The sequence below is a fragment of the Poecilia mexicana genome, unplaced genomic scaffold, assembly GCF_051168715.1.
Source record: "Poecilia mexicana isolate PSO_F unplaced genomic scaffold, ASM5116871v1 scaffold_14, whole genome shotgun sequence".
Classification (NCBI taxonomy): domain Eukaryota; kingdom Metazoa; phylum Chordata; class Actinopteri; order Cyprinodontiformes; family Poeciliidae; genus Poecilia; species Poecilia mexicana.
The window spans coordinates 28884820-28909398 of NW_028263383.1; the positions used below are offsets into that span (position 1 = coordinate 28884820).

A 24579-nucleotide genomic window follows, 5' to 3' on the forward strand; every position below is an offset into this window, starting at 1 on the left:
ATCTTTTTTTTTTTTCTCCACCTCTTCGATTTGTGTGCTTGATCCCCACCAAATTTGCTTTCAAAGGGAGGCAAGCAACTTAAAACGGCGCAACAAAATGCAACAAGAGAGGCCATCAGCGCGCTCAGGGGAAATAACGGGAGCTGGCAGCGGCCTATGGAAGCCGCTGCAGCCAAATGGAGATGTTTTTTGTCTCCTTTCCCCCCTCCCCAACCCGCTGCTACTCAGGGCACTTGGAGCTTATTGTCATAAAAATGGAATAAACCACCCCGCTATTCAGGAAGAAACCAGAACAAAGGCTGACGCTTAATAGTTGCCCACCTACACAGGTAAAAATATCAATAGCTGCTGCAATTAGTAGCATTCATTTAACACAAGGAGACAATTAGATTTAAATTCATTAGTCTCCATAATAACCAAACTCTTTTTAGAATTGATCAAAATTATGTCTGGAATAGACCTGTTTTAGCAGCAGAATGGAAAAATAAACTTTTTACCCATCAACAGGATTCTATAAATGGCTCTATTGTGTTTTACTTCCAACATGAGAAACATATCTTGTTATAAGTTAAATAATTTGACAACTAGAGATTTCTCATTTATCTTTCTAAAAAGTTACTAAGTTAGTTTTGTCTTATTTTAGATGCTCTAAGATGTTTGCATTAGAAACTAAACCAAAGATACTTGGTAAGATGTTGTGTTTTTGCAGTTTATGTGACACACTTACAGCAGTATACTGTTGACCTGTTGGTATGGATTTCTCAAACATGCATGAAAGAACCAAAGCAACTCTCCAGTTATGTTTTTGATGAGTGAATAACATTATAACATGATGTAAAGCTCAAAACAGTCGATTTTACATTTTACTGCTCCTGTAAAAGCATGTCTGCCAAGTCTGTGTGCGCGCAGCTCTGGAGTCTGACTGTGTGTGACAACCCTGTGGAAGGAAGTAACAACAAGATTTATTTGGTGTTTCAATAACTAAAACAGGCAGTTTTAAAGGGGACATATGCTAAATTCACATTTTGGACATTTTTGTTCTTCCATTTGCATTTCTACAGCTTCTATAAACTGTCTTGCCGCTTAAAAAAAAAAACACTCAGACAGTTTTTTGGCAACAAGTTTGTTTTTTGGCGTCTGGGAAATGAGAAGTTTCAAAAATCTCCAGAATGGAGCGTCACCTAGGTAACAATCCAAGTTGTTACCTAGCAACCCAAATGGAACTCCGCCCGTTACCTAGCAACCCAAGTTGAGTTCCAACTTGTTCCAACTTGGTTTTATGACTTTATGTGTTGTGCAGTGGTTGCTGGAAAAGACAAGTGATTTGTTGATGACTTACCACCCAGAATCCACTTGTTGCATTCTTTTTGGTTGTGCAGGAGGCTCCACTTCTGCTTTTCAAAGATGTACGGTTGTGTAGTTGTGCATCTGTTTGCACTCATTTTCATGTCTGAGTGTAAACGTGGAGTTGGGGGGCGTGACCAGCAGCAGCTTATTGGGATGTAAAGTGACAAGACGCCCTAAAATGGCTCAAAATAGGAACAACTGGGCAAACTAAAATCTCATTTTCTAAGAATGATTTTATTCAAAAAGCTGTAATGAACATGTTTTGTATAGGCCATAGACTGGTTCTTCACTGTTCAAAAGAAGCACATAGGACAGCTTTAACCTGAGTGAAGTTGGACCCCCCACCTTCTTCAAATCTATCAAAACTATCAAAACTCAGAGGAAGTTTGAAGTTTTTGCAGGCAGTTTTTGTCCCTGGCTTCTTCAAATGTTGGCTCCTCTGTGATGTTCCACGGTTTATTCAACAACCTTCTTTGGTTTAGCTGACGGTGGGCATCCGGGCCGATGGTTGAGGACCTCCAGCGTCTCTTTGTCCTCACTGTTTCCTGATGTTCTGGTTCCAGGCCGCAGCGGGTCAACTGGCTGAAGGTGGATGACGACGTCCCGTCCCACGCGGTCATCACTGGCGCCGATCTCTTCATCGAGAATCTGAACAAGTCATACAACGGGACGTACCGGTGTGTGGCGTCCAACCCGCTGGGCGAGTCCTTCGATGACTACGTCCTCTACGTCTACGGTAAGTTGAAGCACCAAACTTATGATGTTTCTGTGATTCACGCAGGTTTTTTCAAGTCGTGAACACTTTGCTCAATTTAAGCCAGTTTTAGGAGACTGAACATGAACAGCAGCATAATTAAATGTAAAACATTGAGTGATTTATGAGGCCGCTAAGCTGTTAACACAGGTGCTCATTTGTCGCACTTGGAGCATACTAAACACTCTGCTGGCATAATTCAAGAAATGCGACTTGACTTTAAAACAAGGGATCTTTGGATATGCTAACAGCTCACTGCTGAAGTCTGGCTGCTTTATGAACCACACTGTTGATCCGCTCTGCAGCTTCATCTAGAGCAACACGGATAACGCAGGAATCCTCTTCCTGTTTGAGACAGTTTCACATCAAATGTTCCTCTTAAACACATTCACTTACCATAATGACATTAAAACATCACCTTTATGCCAGGTTAAGTCAAAAGTATCCACAGGGCTAGAAAAAAAAATAAAAAATTATATATCCGAATTATATATATATATATATATATATATATATATATATACAAAAAATACTAAAATTAGCCAAATAGTCATCTGATTTTTTTTCTTTGGTTTTTGCATGAAAATTATGTTATTTATCATAGATCCAAAACATGAAAAATATTTTTCCGAATTAAAACAAAGGCACCTAGTTTTCAAAATCTTTTTGGCTGGAAACAGGTTTTGGTGTTTTCTATATTTAGCCAAGTTTGAGAAATGAAATAAAACCCATAAAAGTCTCAGGATAGACCTGGTTGAACTTATTATACAAGCTTAGTTATAAAAAGACAAATACTTTGTGTCGTACTTAACAGTTTTCATTGCAAGAAAATTATTTTGGTAATTTTACCCTCAATAAAAATTTAAGGTTTAATAAATAAATTTGTATCATTCTTGAACTGCTGATTGATACAAAATATCTTTCCAGGTCTGATTTCCTGTGGATGTTGTGCTACAAGGCGACAGTCACAATTTGTCGCAACACAAGAAAATTGAGACGTTTCAAACTTTTGTTGCTTTCTGCTGTCGTTTGTCGCTCTCCGTGTGTCGAGTCCAGAACGCTGTAACCCTGCTCTGGAGAGGCTTTCAGGTCAAAACAGTAGATTAATCTGCGTTATGGGATTTTAACACGTTAAAATTTTTACATTAGCTGCACGCATTAACACGTCAATATTGACAGACAGAATGGCTCAAAACACAAAGTGAAATAGAACCTAAAAGTTTGCAAAGTTGAACATTTTTGTTTATTTATGAATACATTTCCAGCCTAAAACCCTCTAGTTATCATGGGATTTAGTTGTCATCTTAAAGAAATACAAAATTCTGCTTACATTTTTTCTGTAGTATTTGAATGAATTACAGTCAGAACTCCTAATTTTTCACTCAAGAAAACCCTCTGTTTTGAAAGTTCTTAAAGGGGCAGTATGAAATCCTTTTTTTTGTTTTTTAGCTTTCCAACATATAATGTTATATGATGTTATTCCGCTATCAAAAACATACTGGCAAAAAGGGAGATTGACCCTTTAATCTCCATGGCAACCGTTCAGCTGTACAAAATACCTGGGTGAACCTAGCTCTGCCTTTGAGGCGTAGCTCCTCCCCCTATCAGCTCCTTCAGACTAGCCAGCAGCAATTAGCCAATAGCTGGTGGAACTGCTGAGCTCATTATAGGAGCTGCTGCTCAGAGCAACGCCGGTGAAAAAATTCCTAAAGGGTTAATAGAGGAGCCATGACTTCCTGGAGGTGGAGCTTTAGAAAGAGCAGGAGCTTTTAAAGATATGTGTGTGTGTGTGTGTATATATATATATATATATATATATATATATATATATATATATATATATATATATATATATATATATATATATATATAGCATTTCGGTAATAACTGAAGGCAACATAGTTACTTGATTGTGCTATAAAGTCATTGTTAGCATTCTTTTTCTTGTTCTTGAGCAGTGCTCTCCAGTCAGCCTGCACAGCTCTATAAACCGCTTTGAGATAAATATCCCACAACCCGCTTCCACCGCCGCCTGAAGCAAAGAGATGGGCCGATACCATGAGCAAATAACAGCTGATAGTAAAATGTTGTTTCCTCTAACGCTGAGCCTGACTTCATACGGTTCAGTCTCTTATGAGATTTCATGTTTAAAAACATCGGCTCAGAGGCCACATTGTTCCTTTTCATTACATCTCGATGTAAGTCAGTTTAGATTTATTTATAAGCTGTGATGTTTCATCCAGGTGAGGAAACACGACTTTATTCCTCTTGAATCCCACGTTTGTGTCGACTCCCTGCCTTCCTCCTCATCGCGTTATCTCAACATGCCTCTCTGCTGTTGATACCAATAACATTTACTCCCCGAGCCGAGCACTACGCTCTAATGTGCTCATTTTCCCCCGACCAAAATTACTTCCCAATCACTTTTTGGTGGAGCCCGAGCCTGCGGAGAAATTATACGGCTGCTATTGTCGGAGGGGAATTAGTGGAGTGGAAAGGTTTGGGTGGAGAAGTGATGGACGCCGGCTGGGTGAGCGTTACTTACAGCGGGCTAATTACGTCTGCAGAGGCGGCACCACAAATCAAAGCGCTCTAAGCTAGCGTTAGGTCTCTGCAGCAGCAGGTAAACCATATTTAGGTGAAAACTAAACATTCAGTTTGACTCTGCTTTAATTTAATGGTTCACAGAGTCGGTAAGACGCTGCAGCTGCGGAGATGCATGCATGCACTGCGCTTGAACTCGTGTGATTTATTCATGCCGGGGTCGAGCCGAGGTCGTCCGTAACCGTCCTGCCACAACAAATCCACTTTGACGGCTTCTCTCTCTGCAGATTATTTAAAATATTACTGCACAAGAGTTCACATTATGCTTCAGTTGAGGACTTTTTAGTAATACCCTGGATTTTTAACCTCTACATGTAGGTTTTTCCAAGCAGTTTTCATTGGAAATCTCAGAATAATTGAATAAGAGTATCGGTTTTCATGACACATGCAAATATTTTACTCATTGTGCTTCAGAATGTTATCAGAACTGGATCAGGTGAAGGATGATTGTGGGTTAAAATGTTCTTATAGCAGCTCCAAATTTTTTATGAAAGGAAAAAAATTAAATATGCAGAAAAAAATTATCTTTGCACAATCTGACTCGGAGCACAATCACAGCAGATTTGACCGTTTTTAAAAATTCTCTGAAAAAGAGGAAATGTTTCTCCTCTCTCTTTACAGAAAAGCTGAATCTAAATAATTTTTGAAGTCTGTCGGCTCCTTCAATCCTGAAACCGTTTCACAAACATAAAAAGAAATCCTGTCGGGCGTCGGGGAAACATCTTTTTAGTTAAAAACTTGTTGAGCTTCGGGTTTTTAATCATGTAAAATATCAGTTATATGTCAAAATGCATCCATTTATGTTGGTGTGAATCTGTTTGTAGCCAATTACAGTGAACGTAGCGGTATTAAGCAGCAGAAAGCAATCTTCCTCCTTAGTTTGCATGGAGATTGAATTTTGAAATCTGCTGCCGTCTCTCTGAGAAACACAAACCGACGGTGCAAAAAGAGAGAGAGAGGAGCCACCATTAAAATCAGTACAGACCCGCTTCCTCCCAGAATCCCTCTGTGTTTCTCTGCAGTAATTTAGGATCAAGTCAGACCCAACATTCGCTTCTGAAAGAGGAACAAAGATGCTGTTTTGAACTGTAATTTTAGTAGATGGGTAATCTATTGGTTATTCTGACGATTAATCAAGTAATCAAATAAAAAATATGATAAAAGGATATTAGCAAATGTCTTTATCAGCCCAAATTCTCATATCTGTGCATCCCTAACATTTACAGTAGTTAACTTTTTAAGTCAACCTGGAAAAAAATCAGAAATTATAAGATAAAAAAAAAAATAAAACACAGAAATAATCATCCATCTGGGACACATGGCCTAGTAAAGCATAATTTACTGGAGCTTCGAGGAAAATCATTTCAATAATCCAGGTCCATCACTGCTGTTGGCAGATGTTGCCTGTGCGTCAGATTTATGGGCGTTCCAGAAACAAGCAAATACAACAGTTCTGTTTGGGACTTTTGGATGTAGAAAAGAAAAAATAACTAGATCAATTGTGTAAAACTCTGCGATTACGGAATTAAAAAGAACACAACAAAATAATTGCAAAGTCGGGATCGGTACGCCTTGTGAAGGTAGAAAAACCAGTGGATAAGATCAGTTTCACACGTGAGTATTGACCAATCATTGATCACGAAACGATCAGTCAGGTCACACCTTAAAACGACCCTGGAGGGGACAAACTATATCACCGTGCACAAAGCCAAATAGTTGAGTCCACCCGACTAAAGCAACCCAAACATTTCATATTTTGTGCCTCAAAACTTGATGTATGTTTTCAATTATTGCCCAGCACTTGAGCGCAGCCTCCACATTGATCTCCAGCGAGCGCCCAGCAGCAGCTGCCTCCCAGCTCTCCCACCACGAGAGCCAAAGCCCAGCGTCCGGGGCCGGCAGCTCGCTCTAATGCGTCTGATTCCAGACCGCTGTGACCCGCGGTGATGGAGAGCACCCCCAGTCCGCCTGACACTAACAACGTTAACAGGGACGGCGGCTCGGTCTGCAGCTCTCACTGCATCTTCGCTTCACGCAATCATCACAGTTTTCCTTTCAAACCAGGGAGAGAACCATCCTGAGGGGTCTGGGGAAGTTAACGGCCTCGCCGCTCCTTCAGCTCCACAGTCTATTGCCCGACATCACAGTGTTTTCAGCGGCTGTTTTCCTCTCAGTCACCTCCCCACTTACCGCGTCTCCATTTTAACTAGCGGGCAGTTTGCTCCCAGTCGCTCCTATTCGTCTTAGATGGCTTAAATAACAGCAGATGGAGCTGAAATTCAAACGTAGTGAGGTGGAGAGAAGATTGTCCAGGTGATTTTGGGTCGTCTGTCGTTTTCCTTTAAAGTTCTTGACTAGAAGAAAATCTGGTGCATTTATGTTCGTTTTCCAAGAGTCGGATGTCGCGACGGTTTTTGTGCAAGAAAAAATATTCTATAGAGAATCGATTTTAGTCTGCTTACTTTTTTGTAAAATTATATTTTGAATTATTCTTTGATATTTTTATTAAAGAAAAGACACCTACGCTCACCTAAAACAACCATATTTTTGTTTAAACATAAACTGATGGAGTTTGATGTAGCATGGAACCATAGTGAATTGTTTTAGATACATTTTCTATTTGTCTGCAATTTTTAATTTAAACAGAATCTTTAGAACATTTGGTTTCTGAACTAAAAATTGTTTCTGAATTGAATCATGACCCTAATAATCGGAATCGACTCGAAGCGCCAGACACTGAAACATTCACATCTCTAATTGTTGCAGCATTTTTAAAAGAGTTGTGGCCAATAATCTGTGCTAAATTTGTGTTGGATTGTGCAGCAATCTGGATTGTGCAAACTCTTTAATTTATTTACCTAAACAGAAGTAAATATGGATATGTTTTACCATAAATGCGTTCATAATAAATTTAAATGGACTTTGTCAGTGCAGAGAAGCTACTGTTTGCTGTGGAGCGCACTTTAAAGACCAGATCCTTTCTGACAAGGGTGTTGTGAATTGGAAAAGAGGTTCAGTCCTTTATTTAATCAGAGTTTTCTGAAACACCGGAGTGTGGAAATGTCATTTCACTTCTTCATTCAGAGAACAAATTTACTGCCTAAAAACTGCATTGAAGAAACGCAGAAAAAGAAAAAAGACGCTGAGAGAATTTTAAGACACAGTATTAAATCAGTGATGCGGGTTTGCAGCATCAGTGGACAGAAAACTGAGACATAAAAGCAGAAACGATGCAGAGACCAGAGGGCCGACCTTATAATCAGCACAAATCTAGTTTTTTTGAGAAAGAAAACAACAAATACAAGCTTGATTAAAAAAAAAAACTGAGTCTGTGATGAATAAGATTTAAATTTTCTCCATCTTTGATTTAAAATTTGTCAAAACAGACAAATGAATGGAAAACTGCTGCACTCTCCTGTCCATTTCTTTGGAGCTACATTGGGGCCATAAAGTTTGTTGAAAAGAAAAAGAAATTGAAACTGAAAAATAGTTCTGAAACCGAAGGAAAAGAAAACAGATTTGAAGTTTCGGCCTGATTGCAGACGTGACGTTTCTATCAGTCGCGAGCGTTTCCTGTCAGGTCGGGTCTCGGCGCTCCCCGCTGTCCGGCGCGACGCCTTGATTCATAACCCTCATCAGTAAACAAGGCCTGATGACTCAGTGGGAGGAAAAGCACATTGCTGTCACAATCTGAAAGTCAATGAGCTTCTACAGAGCTTTACCTCCTGGCCATCAGAACCAGCTCACCGGACCGTTTCTCAGAAGTCGTTCAGAACTTCTTCTCTTAATGGGATCAAACCGGTCTTCCATCCAGCTTCCCATCTGATCACTTCTTTATCTCCAGACTGGTCTGAGCAGTGGCGGTGGTCTGATGCGTTGAAAACAAGCTGCACCGGAGCGTAGCCGGAATACTGATCCATTACACCTGAAGGCAATCCTGCAATTTTAAATTTCGCTTCAGGCGGAGTTCTTAGAGGCTACACGGCCGTCCCTGGCTCCTGTTTGGATTTCCTGATTTGCTTTATAAAACAGCATAAACTATAATATTCCAAGAACTAACAAGTGTGAATTCGTCATTAGCTGTGAACATGTTTTTCCCTGAAGGAAGACATGTTCATGTTAAATCATGTAGAGCCCCTGTGCCCCCAGGGAAGATATTAACAACAGCTGCATTACTCTTATTATCATCATAATAAAACTCGGATGGAAAAAAATTATATTTGTGTTCATTTCAGAGAGAAAAAAACATGTTTTTTAAAACATTGCCAGTTAGAGGCAATCGTTTAAAAGAAGCGTAAAGTTCCCATCTGGATGGTAAAACAAACAGAAGATTGATTCGTTTGCCTCATTCTGGATTCCTAGATGGTTTGGGAAAGTCTGGAATTACCTTTTATTTTCCAGATGTGAATAATATGTTTCCTTCTAGTTTATGAAACACAAAATTTTAACAGAGCTCATGCAGAGATTTATGTTAAATTTCAAGCTTTGTCTCAGATTTACCACAACACATTTTGATTTTAATATTTGACCCAATGTTATTTTGGTTTTAAGTTTAGAAATGTAGTTTTACCAGCTGTTTAGAGTCTGGACTCTATAAATCAAGTTTAACTGATAATTTTGTCTTTTAATCTGGGTCTAAAATGTCAAACCAGGCACTGAAGCTGTTAGTTTTGCCAAAAAAGCAGTGAAATTGTCCTGCATCAAGCTCTGAAATGCCAGTTTTAACTTTTTCTTGTTGTCGAGATTAAGACCTATTTAGTACTCTAACAGGTTTGAGGTTAATACTCAAATGTGCAGAAAGTTATAAAAATCACATAGACTGTTGTATAACTTTAAAACGTTTTGAGATTTTGTTTTGAAAAATGTTTAAGAACCCTGTAAATAACAAAAAGGGTCTGCTCATGTCTAAGTAATGTCTCTGACCAAACATGTTCATGCATTAATGTTTGTGTCTTACAGAAAAAAAAATCATTTACATTAATTTTTTTTTTCTTTCAGATTTATTTTTGATACAAAACAAACATTTTAAGTGGCTTAAATATAATTTATTTTCCAACAACAATAAACTTGGAGACAGAACAGAGATGAGTAACATCCATCCATCCATTTACTGCAGCTTGCTCCCAACCCCAGTAAAGATGCTCGTGAGCCTTAATATACATGGTTGTCATGGCGACGCGGGGACTCTTAACGGTTGGCTTTGGAGATGTCGCCCCAGGCAGTCGGACAGAGGATGGAGACCTTTCACAGGTCCTGGATCCACAACAGAACCAGCTGCCGTTCACCCCGACTCATGAAGTCAATCTGAAGTTACTAAGCAACATCCAGTTGAAGCCGTTACACTCTGTACCCAGAATGCATTGCTGTAGTTTAACAGTAAAATCTACTGATGTCCTGCATGTTTTCTGACCATTAGCTAACCACAGCAGTAGTTAGCTATACTCACCAACTTAAACAATGATTAACACTGATCCAAAGAACCACTTCCTGAAAGGCAAACTCTGCAGGTAGGTGTGTAAAGACAAATATGGCTCTGTTGAGGGTGAAATGCTGTGTTCATGTTGTCATTGACAATTTAATGCTAACTCATTAAATCTAGTGTGTTAACTACTGCTAAATACCATCTTGATATAGCACTTTAGTTTTAGCTTTTGCTAAATATTATGTTGGTGTAGTGCTTTTTCATTAGCTTTTGATAAATATGATGTTGATATAATGTGTTAGCGTTAACTTAAGATGAATACGATGCTTGTATAACGTGTTAGCACTAATGAACTGCTAAATACCATGTTGATTTAGCACTCTAGTGTTAACAGAAAAATGTTTATTATTTGTTCTTCAGGACGACTAACTTTTGTGTTATCAGTTCCCAAAATTGAAATTTAATCCATGGTCATTATGGCCATCTTTATGCATTTAACTGAACAGATGAGCAGAATAACCTTCAGACACGTGGAAATTGTTCCCAAAGATGAAGCAGACTCGGGCAACACCACAATCCTTAGATTTAGCCACAGGTGCTTCTCCTTTTTACTCAAATGTTGCTCTTCAGAAGCCATAACATCCTTCAGAAGCCATAACATCCTCATTCTGGCTCTTAACAAATTACTTAAAGTAATCTTGGTGCATGTAATTTTTATTCTGGCTTTCAGAAGATATAATCTTGAATTTTTAAGACTAATGGAGATGGGCAGAACTCCCAGAGAAAACCAGATCTAGACCTGGAATTTGAACCTACAGATAACAGTGCTGTTTGCTCAAATTATTTAAAACTAAAGCACAAAAATTTTTTCATGAATTAAAAAAACCGCCTTTTCAGTCTGTTGATTTTTCGACTGAAAGATGGATCATGAACCAAGACCTCTGAACATCAGTGCACTTTTGTAAACACACAAAAAACGGGAGGTCATTTTACCTTTTTTTGTCTCAATCTTTTGACAAAAAGCTACTCAGTGTGGAAAGAGAAGCCATTAGCCCGTTCTGTTGGGTGCCTTTTTATTTCTTTACTCAGTGACAAACATCTGCTCTTCTATTTTCTACCTGAGTGCAGTTCTGTTCATATATCTTTATGTGCAAGTTTATTTAGGTAATATCACTGCTACATAGGTCATTGTATTCAGTTTAATACAGAAATATATTACAATATTAAAATTAATTTATATTATGGTAAAAAAAAATTAATCTTTTTGCACATATTCCACATTTCTGGCTAAAACATTTACCTTTGGCCTTCAGCATAACATTAGAGAGAACTGAGATAATCTTTTATTCCACAGATGATGATCCTGAGATCTTCATAAAACACTCATGATGAATTTCTGATCCAGAAACTGCTGGTTTTAAATTAATTATTCTATTTGCTAATTCATCCTCTTTAAAAATGCTTGCAACTGCCTACTTCAATAGTTCAAACTCCAAATATACCTTAAACTGCATTAATTTGCATAATGGAAACCGTGTTGGCGCTACCACAGAAGCTAACATGCACACTTTTCCTCATCTCTGCTCTTGGGGATGCTATGTATGTTGTGAAAAATTTTACAAATGTACATAGTTTCTATAACCACATCCATATTTGGATTGCAAGTTTTACTGTTTTTTTCCAACGTTTGTTCAATGAAAATAGCAATAAATATACATTCATTTTATATGATTAAATACAGTTACTTTGTGCATCTTAGTGAAACAAATAAAGTAGCATATTACAAATGTTAATGTTTTTAAGGAGCAGAATTTATGCCTGAAAGGATTTGATTGTTGTGTGTTGCCATCACTGCCATGCAAACTTCATTCCCACTGAACTTAAAATCACCCACATTGGAATTACAAAAATAAATTCTCTTAATAGAAACAGGCTAATTTTGAAATAACTTTTTTCGATACAGTTTTTGTGCTAGGATAAGGTGTGTTTTTTGGCTGTTTTTAAATCAGTGTATAACTTAGCAATTATACATTTCGCATTATACAAGTCATGTGATCAACAACCGAATGTTGCTACTGGCAGAAATCACGAAGAAGAAGACTGCAAGTAGACGGATCATCGTGTGGCATGTTTTTTTTTTTTCTTATTGTATTAACAAACTTATTTTAATTACTTTTCTTATTCAATAGAAACGCCACAGTCGCGAAATTGTGTTTTCCCTATGTTAGCGGAACATCAAGAAAGTTTTACACACATCTTAGGTAACTTCTCTCTTCGTTATGTAAGAAAAACGAAACAAAGAGTTCGTCTGATCAACTAGATCCTGACTTCTCTTTTCTAAACATTTGACACACCAAGTCATGCACTCAACTAGACCTTAATGTAAGAAAACAACCTTAAAATAGAGCTTGTCGCAGTGTGAGTGTACCATGTTTGCAATATTCACTTCGTAGCTCAGTGGGGTGATGACCCACCCACCTTCTGCAAATCACACAAAATGTCATGCAGGCGTGGAAAAAGAGCTCACGCTGCACTGGGTTTGCTTTTAAAAGTCATGAAAAACATGCAGAGTTTATTTTACTGTTGAGCAGAAATATTACTGCGGCTATGAAACCGGTTGGAGATGAGAGCTGGCTTAATTATCTGCAGTGTGTTGGTGTGAATTAACCTTTATGCTGTTGTCTGCAGTCTTGCATGAAAAGAAAATACAAAGTTCTCAATTTCTGTCTCTCAGATATAAAAACAATATCCGTTTTCATTTTGATGAACTTTTTGCAACTTTTATTACCAAAACAGAATAAATTGAGGATTTATACAGTTTGATGCAATTGCTGTTGTTAAAAAGTATGAGAAGTGGATGAATTGCAACTCAAAGAAATAAATAATAATCGTACAAAGTACAAAATATATGGAAATATCCATGCCAGGCCATGGCAGTTGTCATAAAAAAATGTTGGCTTTTATTTTGTATATTTTGGTAAAGGGCCAACTTGCTTTGGATTGGACTTGGAACCCATTTATAACTGCTGGTTGTTCAAATTTCAGTTCTCAGCTTTAAATATGTAGCATAAAGTCAAAGCTTAATGTAGGGCTGAACAGTAAATCAATATTACATATATCGTGATAGATCAATAGCGATAGATCAATAGCTAATATTAACTGAAACTAATTCAGAACTGCAAAGCATTCTGGGAAAAGGCCTTAGCTTTGATTGTTTTTAAGCTAGGTTGGTGGCTTCAATTAACTCACTCCCTCTTTGGTTGCCTAGCAACAACCTGTTGAGTAACTTGAGCAGCAGCAGTTTCAGGTTTCACCACCGAGTCTCATAACTGCTTAAAAACAAACAGTGTGGAGAGAAAACTGAGGATAAAACAGGAAAGTCACACCACCAGGTTGGCAATATTTCAGACATTTAAAACATAAAGCTAATCAATAATTATTGATATGAAACAGTAATAACATGATACGTTTTTCAGCCACATCCTCCAGACGTAGCTTGATGATCTGTCCGTTCAAAACTAAATACATTTCAGAAATTCAGCCTAAATTCTCCTAAATTTCAGAAAGGAACTGAGCTGAGAGATTTCTTTAATGTAGTCGTGTATGGAGGTCTTGAAGGTGGGTTTTCACTGTTACATGTTTAAAACTTTCAGGTAAAATGACTGATATTTAAAGTATGGAGCACACATGGTGCCAGAATGTATTCTGAAGCAACAAAGGGCTTGTTGTCACTGTAATTCATCTTACTTACAGTGCAAAATGCCTCCATAGCCATATGAATACACAATATTAGGGGTTAATGCGACTTAAACTCGGTGATATTACGTTTCCGAAGCATTTGTTTTTGACACTCCTGCATTAGCTTCATTTTTCACCCTCTAACTGCTAAAGCCAACAGTTTTTCCATCTCATTGACTTTCCTCTCCTCCTGTCTCTGTCCCTACACATTTTCTCTCCTCACCTTCTTATAACACCTTATTTCATTAAAGTGTGGACTAGCTTTCCTCCTTATCAACAGCCACAAATTACTTTATTTTTTTTTTTCCTCAGTCCATTCCTAGGCAATCAGAGCTGCATGGGAGGTCTCTGAGCAAGCAGCACCGCCGGCTGCTTCATATCAATGCAGCCCAGACACTTGGATGGGGAAAATGTCACTTTGATACCTCCCACTGGTCACTGTCAGGGTGGGGAGTCTAACCCGGCTAATGAAGTAAAAAGGAAAAAGCTGTGAGGGGAAAATGGTCTCCAGTCAGAATGTTTTGTTCATCAACCCTGCTTAAAGCTGCTTGTTTCATTTTCCTCACTCTTAATTTTCATCTTCTGTTTCCATGCAGTCATTTGATTATGCTTATACATGTTTCTCTGTTGTAAAGAGAAACTAACCTACAGGTGTAGTTATTCATGAGGGCGGCTCAGTTTATTATTCAACATACAGTGGATCTAAACGGTCAACATGTCCACCGTGAATCAGCAGGTTTTTGTGACAAATGAGACCAATGTGAGTAATTTTGAAACTTATTCCACCTTAAATGAGACAAAATGTACCAACTGTAGATTAATTCAATTTAAAAAATACTTTATTTATCCCAAAGGAAAATCTAATTTACTCAACTGAAATGTGGGCCAGAATGTTCTCCAGTAGCAGTCAGTCTCTGAAGAGGCCTCTGACTGAAGACTGTTATTCAGCTTCACTGCAAAAACACAAAATCTCACCACGTCATTTTGTCTGGTTTTCCGTACAGATATTTTAGTGCACAGGTTTAAATAATAAGTAACTTTTTAGCAATAAGTAAGAGGTTGTTTTAAGTAAATAATTTCTTAATATTGATTTAAAAAGTACTGATTCCAATGGCAAATGTTTTCACTTATAACAAGCCATTGTTCTCATTTTATTCTCAAGCAGTTTTGAGGCATGATGGCAAAACCTTAAACTATTGCTGTGAAAGTTACTCTACTGGTGGTTGCTAGGTTATGTAGAAGAAGATTCTAGGTTATAATATTTCTTAAGAAAGAAACTCTTTGGCTCGAACTTCTTTGATCCCAGGTTCTCCCGGCGGGCTGCGTGTAGCCACACAGAAACAACGAGTGCAGACTTCACAGAATTGCAGTTTAATCCAATAGAAGACAATGCATACAATTACAACAGAAACTGCAGAACAACAGAGGTAAATGTCAGGTAAATGACATTTATGTCATTTACCTGACATGCATGGAAAGAAGAAGAAGGAAAGAAAGAAAAAAAAAAAGCAAAGACGTGCAAAGACGTCTTTGGAGAGTTGCGAGAGCAAATCTAATTTTTTACTTCTGTGTAGAAAGTTTTATAGTAAAAGGCGTTTTCTTATCTTTAATTTATTCAAATAAGGTGTATCTTTGCTCATCCAACCAAGAGCTATCTTTGACCCTTTCACTAAAGCCAGGAACTCCTGCTGTTTTACGGCTTTTCACAGATGACTGTGAAAAGCTAGAACTTCTCCTGTATTGTTTCCCACATAGACAAAAGGCAATTCAAACAATCCTAGCAAACCATCTGCTGTAACTACAGGTAGCATAAAGGTCAATAGGCCAGAATTAGTTACTGATTTTAAAACTATAATTAGGATATTTCAATCAAGACATGTTAAGTTTTAAAACTAGCATACTTTAATTTTATTTTCTTAACAGTAACCAGAGTTGAGATTTGATTCATTCCACCCACTTTGCTTAGCAAGCTGTGAGAGTGGATAAAGCCTTCTTCTGCCTACATCTCCCAGAATGCTGTGTGGTTCTGGATCTGAGTTCAGTGAATGTTTAAGATATACATATACATGTATTATCTATTGGTATTGATCGTGTCAGACATATCCAGCTCTGCCTCCTAGCAGACATGTCTGTTTTTAAGCTGGATAAACTTCCAGTTCAAAGGTTTTAATGTCACAAAAACCTGAGATGCTGATGGATGTGTGCAGATCCTCTGTATGTTTGACTGTTATATTTCATAACTTGCATGATGTAGTGATGCAACACCTCTGATGCTCTCAGTTTCTGCCTGGTGAGTCGTTGCGCTGCAGCACTTCACCCACTTCCACCCTCTCACTCACAGTGCCACAGGCTGAGCCACTGCGCCTACATCAGCTGCAGACAGCATCGCCTCACTCAGACTTTATCTTTATGGCTGTTATTGTCATCTGTTCCCCTGTTCTCCTCCCCGTCCAGCCCTGTGTTTGACATGCATCTGTCCTCTCATCCAGATGCTCCCACCACCACCCCTAAACCCACCACAGCCACCATCACTACCACCTCCACCATCACCACCTCCACCCCGAACCCTGCAGCCAGTCAAGGTACTGTATCACCCTGTGCTTCTATGTTTTCCCTTCTCTGGATTTTACCATTTCCTTCTGGATTTTTTTTTATTGCACTGTGGCACTTAGGCCTGACTGGTTACCAGTATCAAACTGACTACCAGTATCAGGTCATAACGTACGACAAGGAATTAGGGCCATGCCAAGAAAATAAAAAATTATATATATTTATATATATATATATATATATATATATATATATATATATATATATGAAAATAAAGTCATATTATGAGCATAAAGTTGAACAAGAATAAAGTCTTAATTTTACTGAAATAAAGTCAAAATAATATAAAAATAGTCATATAGTCAATAAAATCAACCAAAGTGGGTGTGGCCAATATACACAAAGGGGCGTGGCCACATCTGGGGCAACCTGTTGCTAATTTATCCACTTTGTTAAGCATCTTTTCAGACCTCGTTTATTTTCAGCATTCAGGATTTTTGTTTGGCCATGAAAATCAAAAATACCAACATAACACTGTTAAAGTTGAAAATAAATAAAACTGTAACATATTTAAATATTAATCTGTTTTCACAGCAGGAGGACTAGTTGCAAGTTAAAAAGATAAATTGAATTCTTTTGCACATATTTGTGTTCATACTTTGATTCTGCAGTATTTTAATTAAGGATATCACACAGTAAGGATGCCTACTGTCGGCCATATTTAGAGGCAGACCTCTTAAAGTTCTTATCACTTAACAAACTTTCTATTTCTGGGCTTTAACAGAAAATCTAAATTAGGCTCACATTATTTAGCAGAAATGGAGAGAGCTCAGGAAAAGCAATTAGAGAATGAGACTGATACCAAGGCTAAGATCAGCTTCCATTTGTCAGAAAAACTTGCTCATTTAAAGAACGTTCAAACACTTACTTCACACAAAATAAGTGGAATTAAACTAATTAACTTGCTAATATTTTTCATTTTTATTCAGTTTTTTAGCTCACTTTGCATCGATGGAAGTTCAAAATGTAGGTAGATTATCCTGAAGATCTTTTAGCAGATATACGTCCACGCACACATAAACCAGGGTCAGGTAAGCGGAGTTTTGATTCCTGACCTGGAAAGACAGAAACCTGACTTCTAATCAAAAGTTTTGGTTTCAGGGTGTACAAACTTACACAACACCTGGTGCAACAAAAAAACCTCAAAATATGGCACAGTTTCTGCTCCAGGCCTGTTTTGGTTTCATGCATGGTCACCATCGAAGACGTCAACATTCCTCATAATGGCTATAAAAATAATAAATATGGAGAGAAGAATCGGTTTTGCTGGGGTTTGGACGATCACTGCGCCAGTCATAAATGATGAGTAATTACAGCGCGCTGAGGCTCAGAGTAACGTCGCCCCCTGATGTTTTTCGCATTTTCTAAATGCATCTGTGGGAGGATGTGGGTGAGCGAGGAAATGAGAGGACCGAGACTTTTGTCTTGTTGCTCATTGTATTGGAACAAACCGGTGCTTTTAGGGTGCAAAAAATGTCTCATAATTCATTTATAATGCAAACATATGTTGTTGTTGTTTTCTCAGGCCACCAATATTTACACACAAAACACAACTGAGAAGGTTAAATGCTTCAAATGCTCGTTAACATGCACTTTGTTCAGGAAACTGCATTAAGTGCAGTGGATCAAATTCTGTAAAAGTTTCCTATTAAGGACATTTTGCTCTCCAGTTATTTGGCAGCAAAATGGCTGCTGGAGTATGCAGAGAAAATATAGAAAAAATATGAGTGTGACGACATATGAATAACAAAACAGGTAAACTGTTACTGGTGCAGATAAATTAGAAATATAAATGTAATTAAAATGAATAATAAAAGTTAATTAATTGATTAATTATTAACAAATTAATTAAGAATTTATTTGATAAAAAATGATCAAGTGTTCACTAAAGGAATGCTGTAACATTTAAACCAATAAAATATTGATTTTTCTGTTTTAAAAAAATCTTTTAATGTATTTCTAATGTCTAAAAAATGTTGAACTAATAATAATAAAATGTTTTATCTAATTAATCAGTTAATCAGCAGAATGGTTCTAAAAGATGGAATATTTTTGTTGCATTTTAGGCAATAAAGTGTTGATTTTACTTATTTTAAAAGGAAGCTACCTGTTATTACTTGTTTATTTGCATCATTCAATGTATTTCTAATCTCAAATGGGCTTAAGGGGTCAAATTAAAAATCTTATCCAGTTAATCGATTAATCACCAGAAAAAATTGATAGAATAATAAGTTAATAAAAGTATCTTTAGCTGCAGCCACAGTGAGACTGTATGTTTTTTTTTCAAGCTTGGATCAAGAAACAACAGAAACTCAAACAATGTTTCAAATAAATCATTAAAAGTCCAGATTAATGTGACATTAATGCCCTCTGTGGGGAGGTGTGAACTGCTGAAACTGTACATTTTCCTGAAGAAATTGTTGGATCAAACACAGTGCTGGATTTGAAAAACAGAAAAGTGATGAGAGCAAACCAACAAATGAACATGAGCACTCAGAAATTAGGCCTATCTTTAAAAAAGAAGCAGATTTTTTAGCAGCAGAACCCGGGGGGAGGAGGCGGGTTTAAACCTCCAAAGGGTGGCAGATAGAAAACATCGACTCTAAATCAGCCTGAGCTCCAAACGCAATCAAAGCTGCGCTGACGGACCGCTCAATTGGAACAAATCTCACAAGGCTGGCAGAAATCACAGGCATTGTGCTTGATTATGCCATCTGATTGGATTAGAGGGAACGCGCATCCATGCAGGTTGCTGTGCAGATCCAGAGTCTGCGCTGGCGACTGGCTGATTAGAAATATCTGGATGATTAACGCCGAGTTCCCCATAGGGCCGCACCTTTTCATCGCCCATCACCAACAGTAACACATCCTGCTGGAAACAGGAAGTAGATGTGTTTCAGTTACACTGAAGGAGATGAGAAGCTTTGAAAAGCTGATAGAAATCATCAATGCTGAGGAGATATAACAGATCTGTGTTCAGTTTACAAAACTGAGTAAATCACCATGGCAACCTGAGTAGGGAAAACATCCATCTGGCCTTCTACTGGTCTGTTGGTTCATCCATCCATCCATCCATTGGTCCAACATCCATCCATCCATCCATCGGTCCAATATCCATCCATCCATCCATTGGTCCAACATCCATCCATCCATCCATCGGTCCAATATCCATCCATCCATCCATTGGTTCAACATCCATCTATCCTTCCATCCATCCATCCATACATCCATCCTTCCTTCCTTCCATCCATCCTTCCATTGGCCCAACATCCATCAATCCATCCATCCATCCATCCTTCCTTCCATCAACCCAACATCCATCCATCCATCCTTCCTTCCATCGGCCTAAGATCCATCGATCCATCCATCCATCCATCCTTCCTTCCATTGGCCCAACATCCATCCATCCATCCATCCATCCATCCATCCATCCATCCATCCATCCATCCATCCATCCATCCATCCATCCATCCATCGGTTCAACATCCATCCATCTATTCATTAATCCATTCACACATGCATTCATCCATTCTTGTTTCCATTTTTTGTAGGTTTCACATTTGATGCCTGATTACTGTAGAAACAAATGCAGTAAATTCATAAAAATTTTTGTTTCTGCTTCAAAAGTGAAAACTTGAGTTATTCAGCTAGAAGTTTAATCCCAGAAAGATCTGGAGTCTTCTTGGTGTTCGATCTTTAGTTCACCACCAACTAGTTAGTGAGAAATTACCAACTAGATCAATATAGAGAAGCACTTAAGTGTTTTTATTGGGATAGCCTAAAAATTAATACATTTTTAAAGCACTCACATGATCTCACACTGGAAATAGTTTTTAATTACAAATATTTATACATTAATGTTAGACAGTGCTTTACAAACTGTGAAGACGTCACCTGAACGTGACTTGTTGGACGTATAATTCTCTGTTTGAAGCTGTTTTCTAGTTGAACGCTGAATGTTCAACTAGAACATTCAGATTGTGAGGAAACTCCAGCAGTAAAGCCTCAGCCGTGTTTTTATTGATAATCCCTGGAGATGCAGAGAATCTGGCAGGTTATTTCAGCCTCCCTGAGAGCCGGACTTCTCCTGATAAAGCCAACCTCACATCTGCACAGCCAATATTTTCATCCTGAAACGACAAGCTGAAGCTTTCTGCCAGATGCCTTCTCTTCTCTTACTGCTTTCGCTCAGACGGAGAATTTCTAAATGTCTGCTAACCAAAAACTCCTTGCACTTCAGGGAGAACAAATTGCTGTAATCACCACTAAATAGGATTCTGTTCAGATTCTGTTACTGCAGGACTTGTCAATAATTTCCTCTCACATTTGCTGTGATTTTCCATCTCTTCTACTTGTCACAACACCTTCAGGAGTTGCATTTCGTCTCCTTTTGTGTCCACAGTTTCTTTTCACATATTCTATGCTATCTAAGTTTTTTTTTCTCTGGCAGTGTAAAAGCAAAGGTTTTCCTTGAAAAGCTTCCTTATTGTGTGACTCCCTCTCTGGGGCAGCAGCCTATTATATTAGCAGAAGTCAGGGCTACAGAGGTCTTCGGAGGAATCCAAACTGACTCTGAAACTGGTGAAAAAGTGCAGCGCTTTGTTGAAAAACGACCCACCCTCCCACCTATTCACTCCCCTCGACCATCAAAAACAATATGACTAATAATCCCCCAAGTCAGCACAGTGCGATGAACAATTGTGCTTAATCCATGAATGGCCAAAACAAAAGAATAATAAATGCGCATGCGGTGAAAAGACAACAATCAGGCAGCAGGCTAGCTTTAATTGATGAAAGTCCATAAACGGTGCCGACAAGCAATTAATTTAACCCACAGCATAAACAGGACAATAATGCAGTGAAGGGAAGGGAAGAGAAACAAAAATTCATTATGTTTGTCAGCATCTTAAATTACACAAACACCATCTGGTGAAGTGATTTAGGAATTTTATGAATTTAGATTTGCTTCACCTCACTTTACCCGAGGTTTCGTCCCGACTTTCCTCGTTTTTAGTCCTCTGTTTTAAAATTGGATCCAGCTGGCGATCGATAGTAACACAATACACGCCGTCATGGGACATGCAGCCCTCTGAGAGCATCAGTGAAATTATAATGGCTGAAAGCACTTAGTCTGGAGTCCAGCACATCTTCTTAATGTACAGATGGACGACTGAAACTTCCAGAAATCAATAAAAAACATAAAATCGGGCCTGAACATCAGCTGAAAACATTCAGTTCAGTTCAAATTCAGAAGCACTTTATTGATCCCAAAGGGAAATTAAACAATAATTTAATAAAGCATATATGATGTTTTATTGTCAAGCAGATAATAAATAAGGTAAAGACTTAAAGCTGATTAAATCAAAATGGATAAATGAAGGTGGGAAAATTAGGAAAAATAGGCATAATTGAGCATAACTGTAACCACTAGGTGGCAGCAAAGCTGATTACACATTTTCCACTACATGAAGAAAATAACCAGCAACAATAGTGAAGTGAAGAGAATTGCAAAAATAAATTTTGTTTACAACTAAATTGGGGACAAAAAGGTTGTTTTTTTTTGTCACTTAAACCTGTCAAAATATCAGGTTTAAGTGATGCTAACTCCCACCTACAGGAGGCAGTATTTCTTACTTCTACATTCAACCTGATCTTTATGTCAAGATACAGTCTGTGATGGATGTGGCTAGTAACACAAAATCAAATTTGTTGCAAATATCGCAGGATTCCTTGCAAATAATCCCAAATCAGTCATTTTGTTCTTAAAAAAATCCAAAATGTATAAAATTCACACAGATTAGAACAACCTCCTGGTTTCATGAAGACAGGCAGGAAGCAGGTTTTCCTGTTACCGTGCATCATAAATATCTGTGTGATATTTACACTTGTGATATCAACACTTTCATATTAATTATGTTGACATTCTATGCAGCAGAACAGGATCCTTGACGAGTGTTTACCTCTGTGAGCTCGTTAGCTGCAGCCTTGAAAGGCAAAGAGGAATTTTCTATTTAAAGATTCTGCCGTTGTGGTTTGTTGATCACACTTGAACAAACGCTGTACACCTGTTGTTCTCACTGTACGCTGTAATCATATTAAACCACCACTACTGACAACCTGCAGATCATTTACAGAGGACAGAAACCGTGCTTACCTGCCAGGTTTTCTCGAAAATATGTCTTTATTTTGATCATTTCAAAGCATGTAATGTTATGTGTTGGGGGTCTTTTAGTTCAAATGAAACAAACGCTTATCAATAAAAATGTGAAAATAAAACATGGTGTCCACCTTTAAGCTTAGCTGAAGTCTTGCAATGGTTGAAAATTGAAGGGAGAATTGAAACTTTTCAGACAAAATTTGGGTCAAAGGTAACGCATCAAACACTCTGCTTCTTTGTATGACATCACAGAAAAATATGAAGAAATCAGCCAATCAGGAGCAGACTTCTTGGTCATAAATCTGTCAGTTTCTCTTTACATTATCGTATAAAGATCTGTAAAATATGGCTAGAATTACTCAGAACAAATGTTCTTCAAAGAATATCTAATGTTTAGGTATTATAGGAAATTATAATGATCTTAACTTTTGCTAGAAAATAATTTTATTATATTTATATATTAAATGTTTAACAATCATATTTTGTAGTAAAAAAGGTTTCTATTACCTTGAACACTATTTTAAAAGTCGAAAAGCAACTTTTTCTTTTTTGTTGCTGTTGGAGAAATGTTCCACTCATCTATTTGCATTTCCTGGGGCCTAAGCCCCCTTGTGCTTGAAACCTATACGCCCCCGTGGCTGATGATACAAAGTATACAGCAAAACATTATTATTATGAGAAGCTTGAGGAAGGAGACCCGAATATTTGATTATCAGAGCAGATTTAAAGAAAGTAATAAAATATTCTCTCTATATTTTCATATTTAGCAAATATAGCAAATAGAGATGTTTAAGTTTGTTTTATCTGGCCTAAAACAAGATAAGTTTAGTCTGACAGGCAGTGAGAAAACAAAATGGATAAAAGAATAAATGTAAAACAATTTTTGTGTTGATATTATAATCCGTCTGCCTTCAAATAGTTGGTTTTTCATATTTGGTATGAAAAACGATTGGTGTGTGTTTTTCTTTCCTTTTCTCTTCTCGTGTCCATGTCATTTCTTTTTGCCTCCTGCCAAGTGTTTTGTTGTATTTTGTTAGTCTTTCTGCTTGATTCAGATGATAACTCGTTAAAAGCATAACCAGGCATGAGCTTTGTAAATTATCTACGGCGCAGAGGGTTTGTGTTTTTATTTCACACCATTTATATACCATTTACAAACCCTTAAACTGTATTTTATTGCTTTTATCGTCAACACTGTTCACATTATCTCTACAAAACATCAAAGCTCTGTTAATGTCTGCATTCCTGTTTTCTGCCTAAGAAGAAATTAAAGCATAAAAAGGAGAGGAGGTGGAGGAGTTTTTATCGTTGAATTAATAGAGGAAATCATCTAAAAAACATGGATGTTTGTGGGAATTTTCAGTAAAAAATAACCCTTTTATTTCTTCAGAAATAGAAAAAACATCAATAAATTTAGTTGCACACAGTAAGATTCAACTTTTTAACATTATTAAATTGGCTACAACTTTATTTCTAGAGGTGAATTCAGACTTGCGAGGCATCAGAAATGCGATTAGCAATGTCTGCCAAGTTAGCATCTAGAGCGTTGTTAGGTAGCAGCTAACACTGTTAGCAGTTGCAGCCAACAGTTTTAAACTGTATTAATTCAACATAAATTAATTCAAGATAATCTACATAAATGTAAACATATAACCTTTTAACATTGCTAAATTATGTACAACTATTTCCAGAGATAAATTCAGGCATCAGAAAGGCGACTAGCAACTAAGCTAACAGCTTGAGCGTTGCTAACTGCTAACACTGTTATTAGTTACAGCTAACTGTTCACCGCATGCTAGGTGTTTTACTTCAATATAGATTATTTAGACTTCATTTATTATATAATGAAGAAATCTGAATTTCTTAATTTCAAGTAAAAATCACAGACTGAGTTTCATGGAAACAGGAAGTGGTTGGAGGATGATGGTGCAGCAAGTTTTGTTTAAT

General features: G+C 37.5%; 1 protein-coding gene across 1 annotated transcript in view; it reads left to right on the plus strand.

The window, feature by feature from the left end:
* The window catches only part of cadm1a (cell adhesion molecule 1a), a 393093-nt gene that overhangs the window by 326546 nt on the left and 41968 nt on the right, over nucleotides 1-24579 (plus strand). Inside the window, exons 8-9 of the mRNA XM_088012458.1 lie at nucleotides 1911-2083; nucleotides 16355-16447. Coding sequence (XP_087868584.1) covers nucleotides 1911-2083; nucleotides 16355-16447 — 266 coding nt within the window. The remainder of the gene's footprint in view (nucleotides 1-1910; nucleotides 2084-16354; nucleotides 16448-24579) is intronic.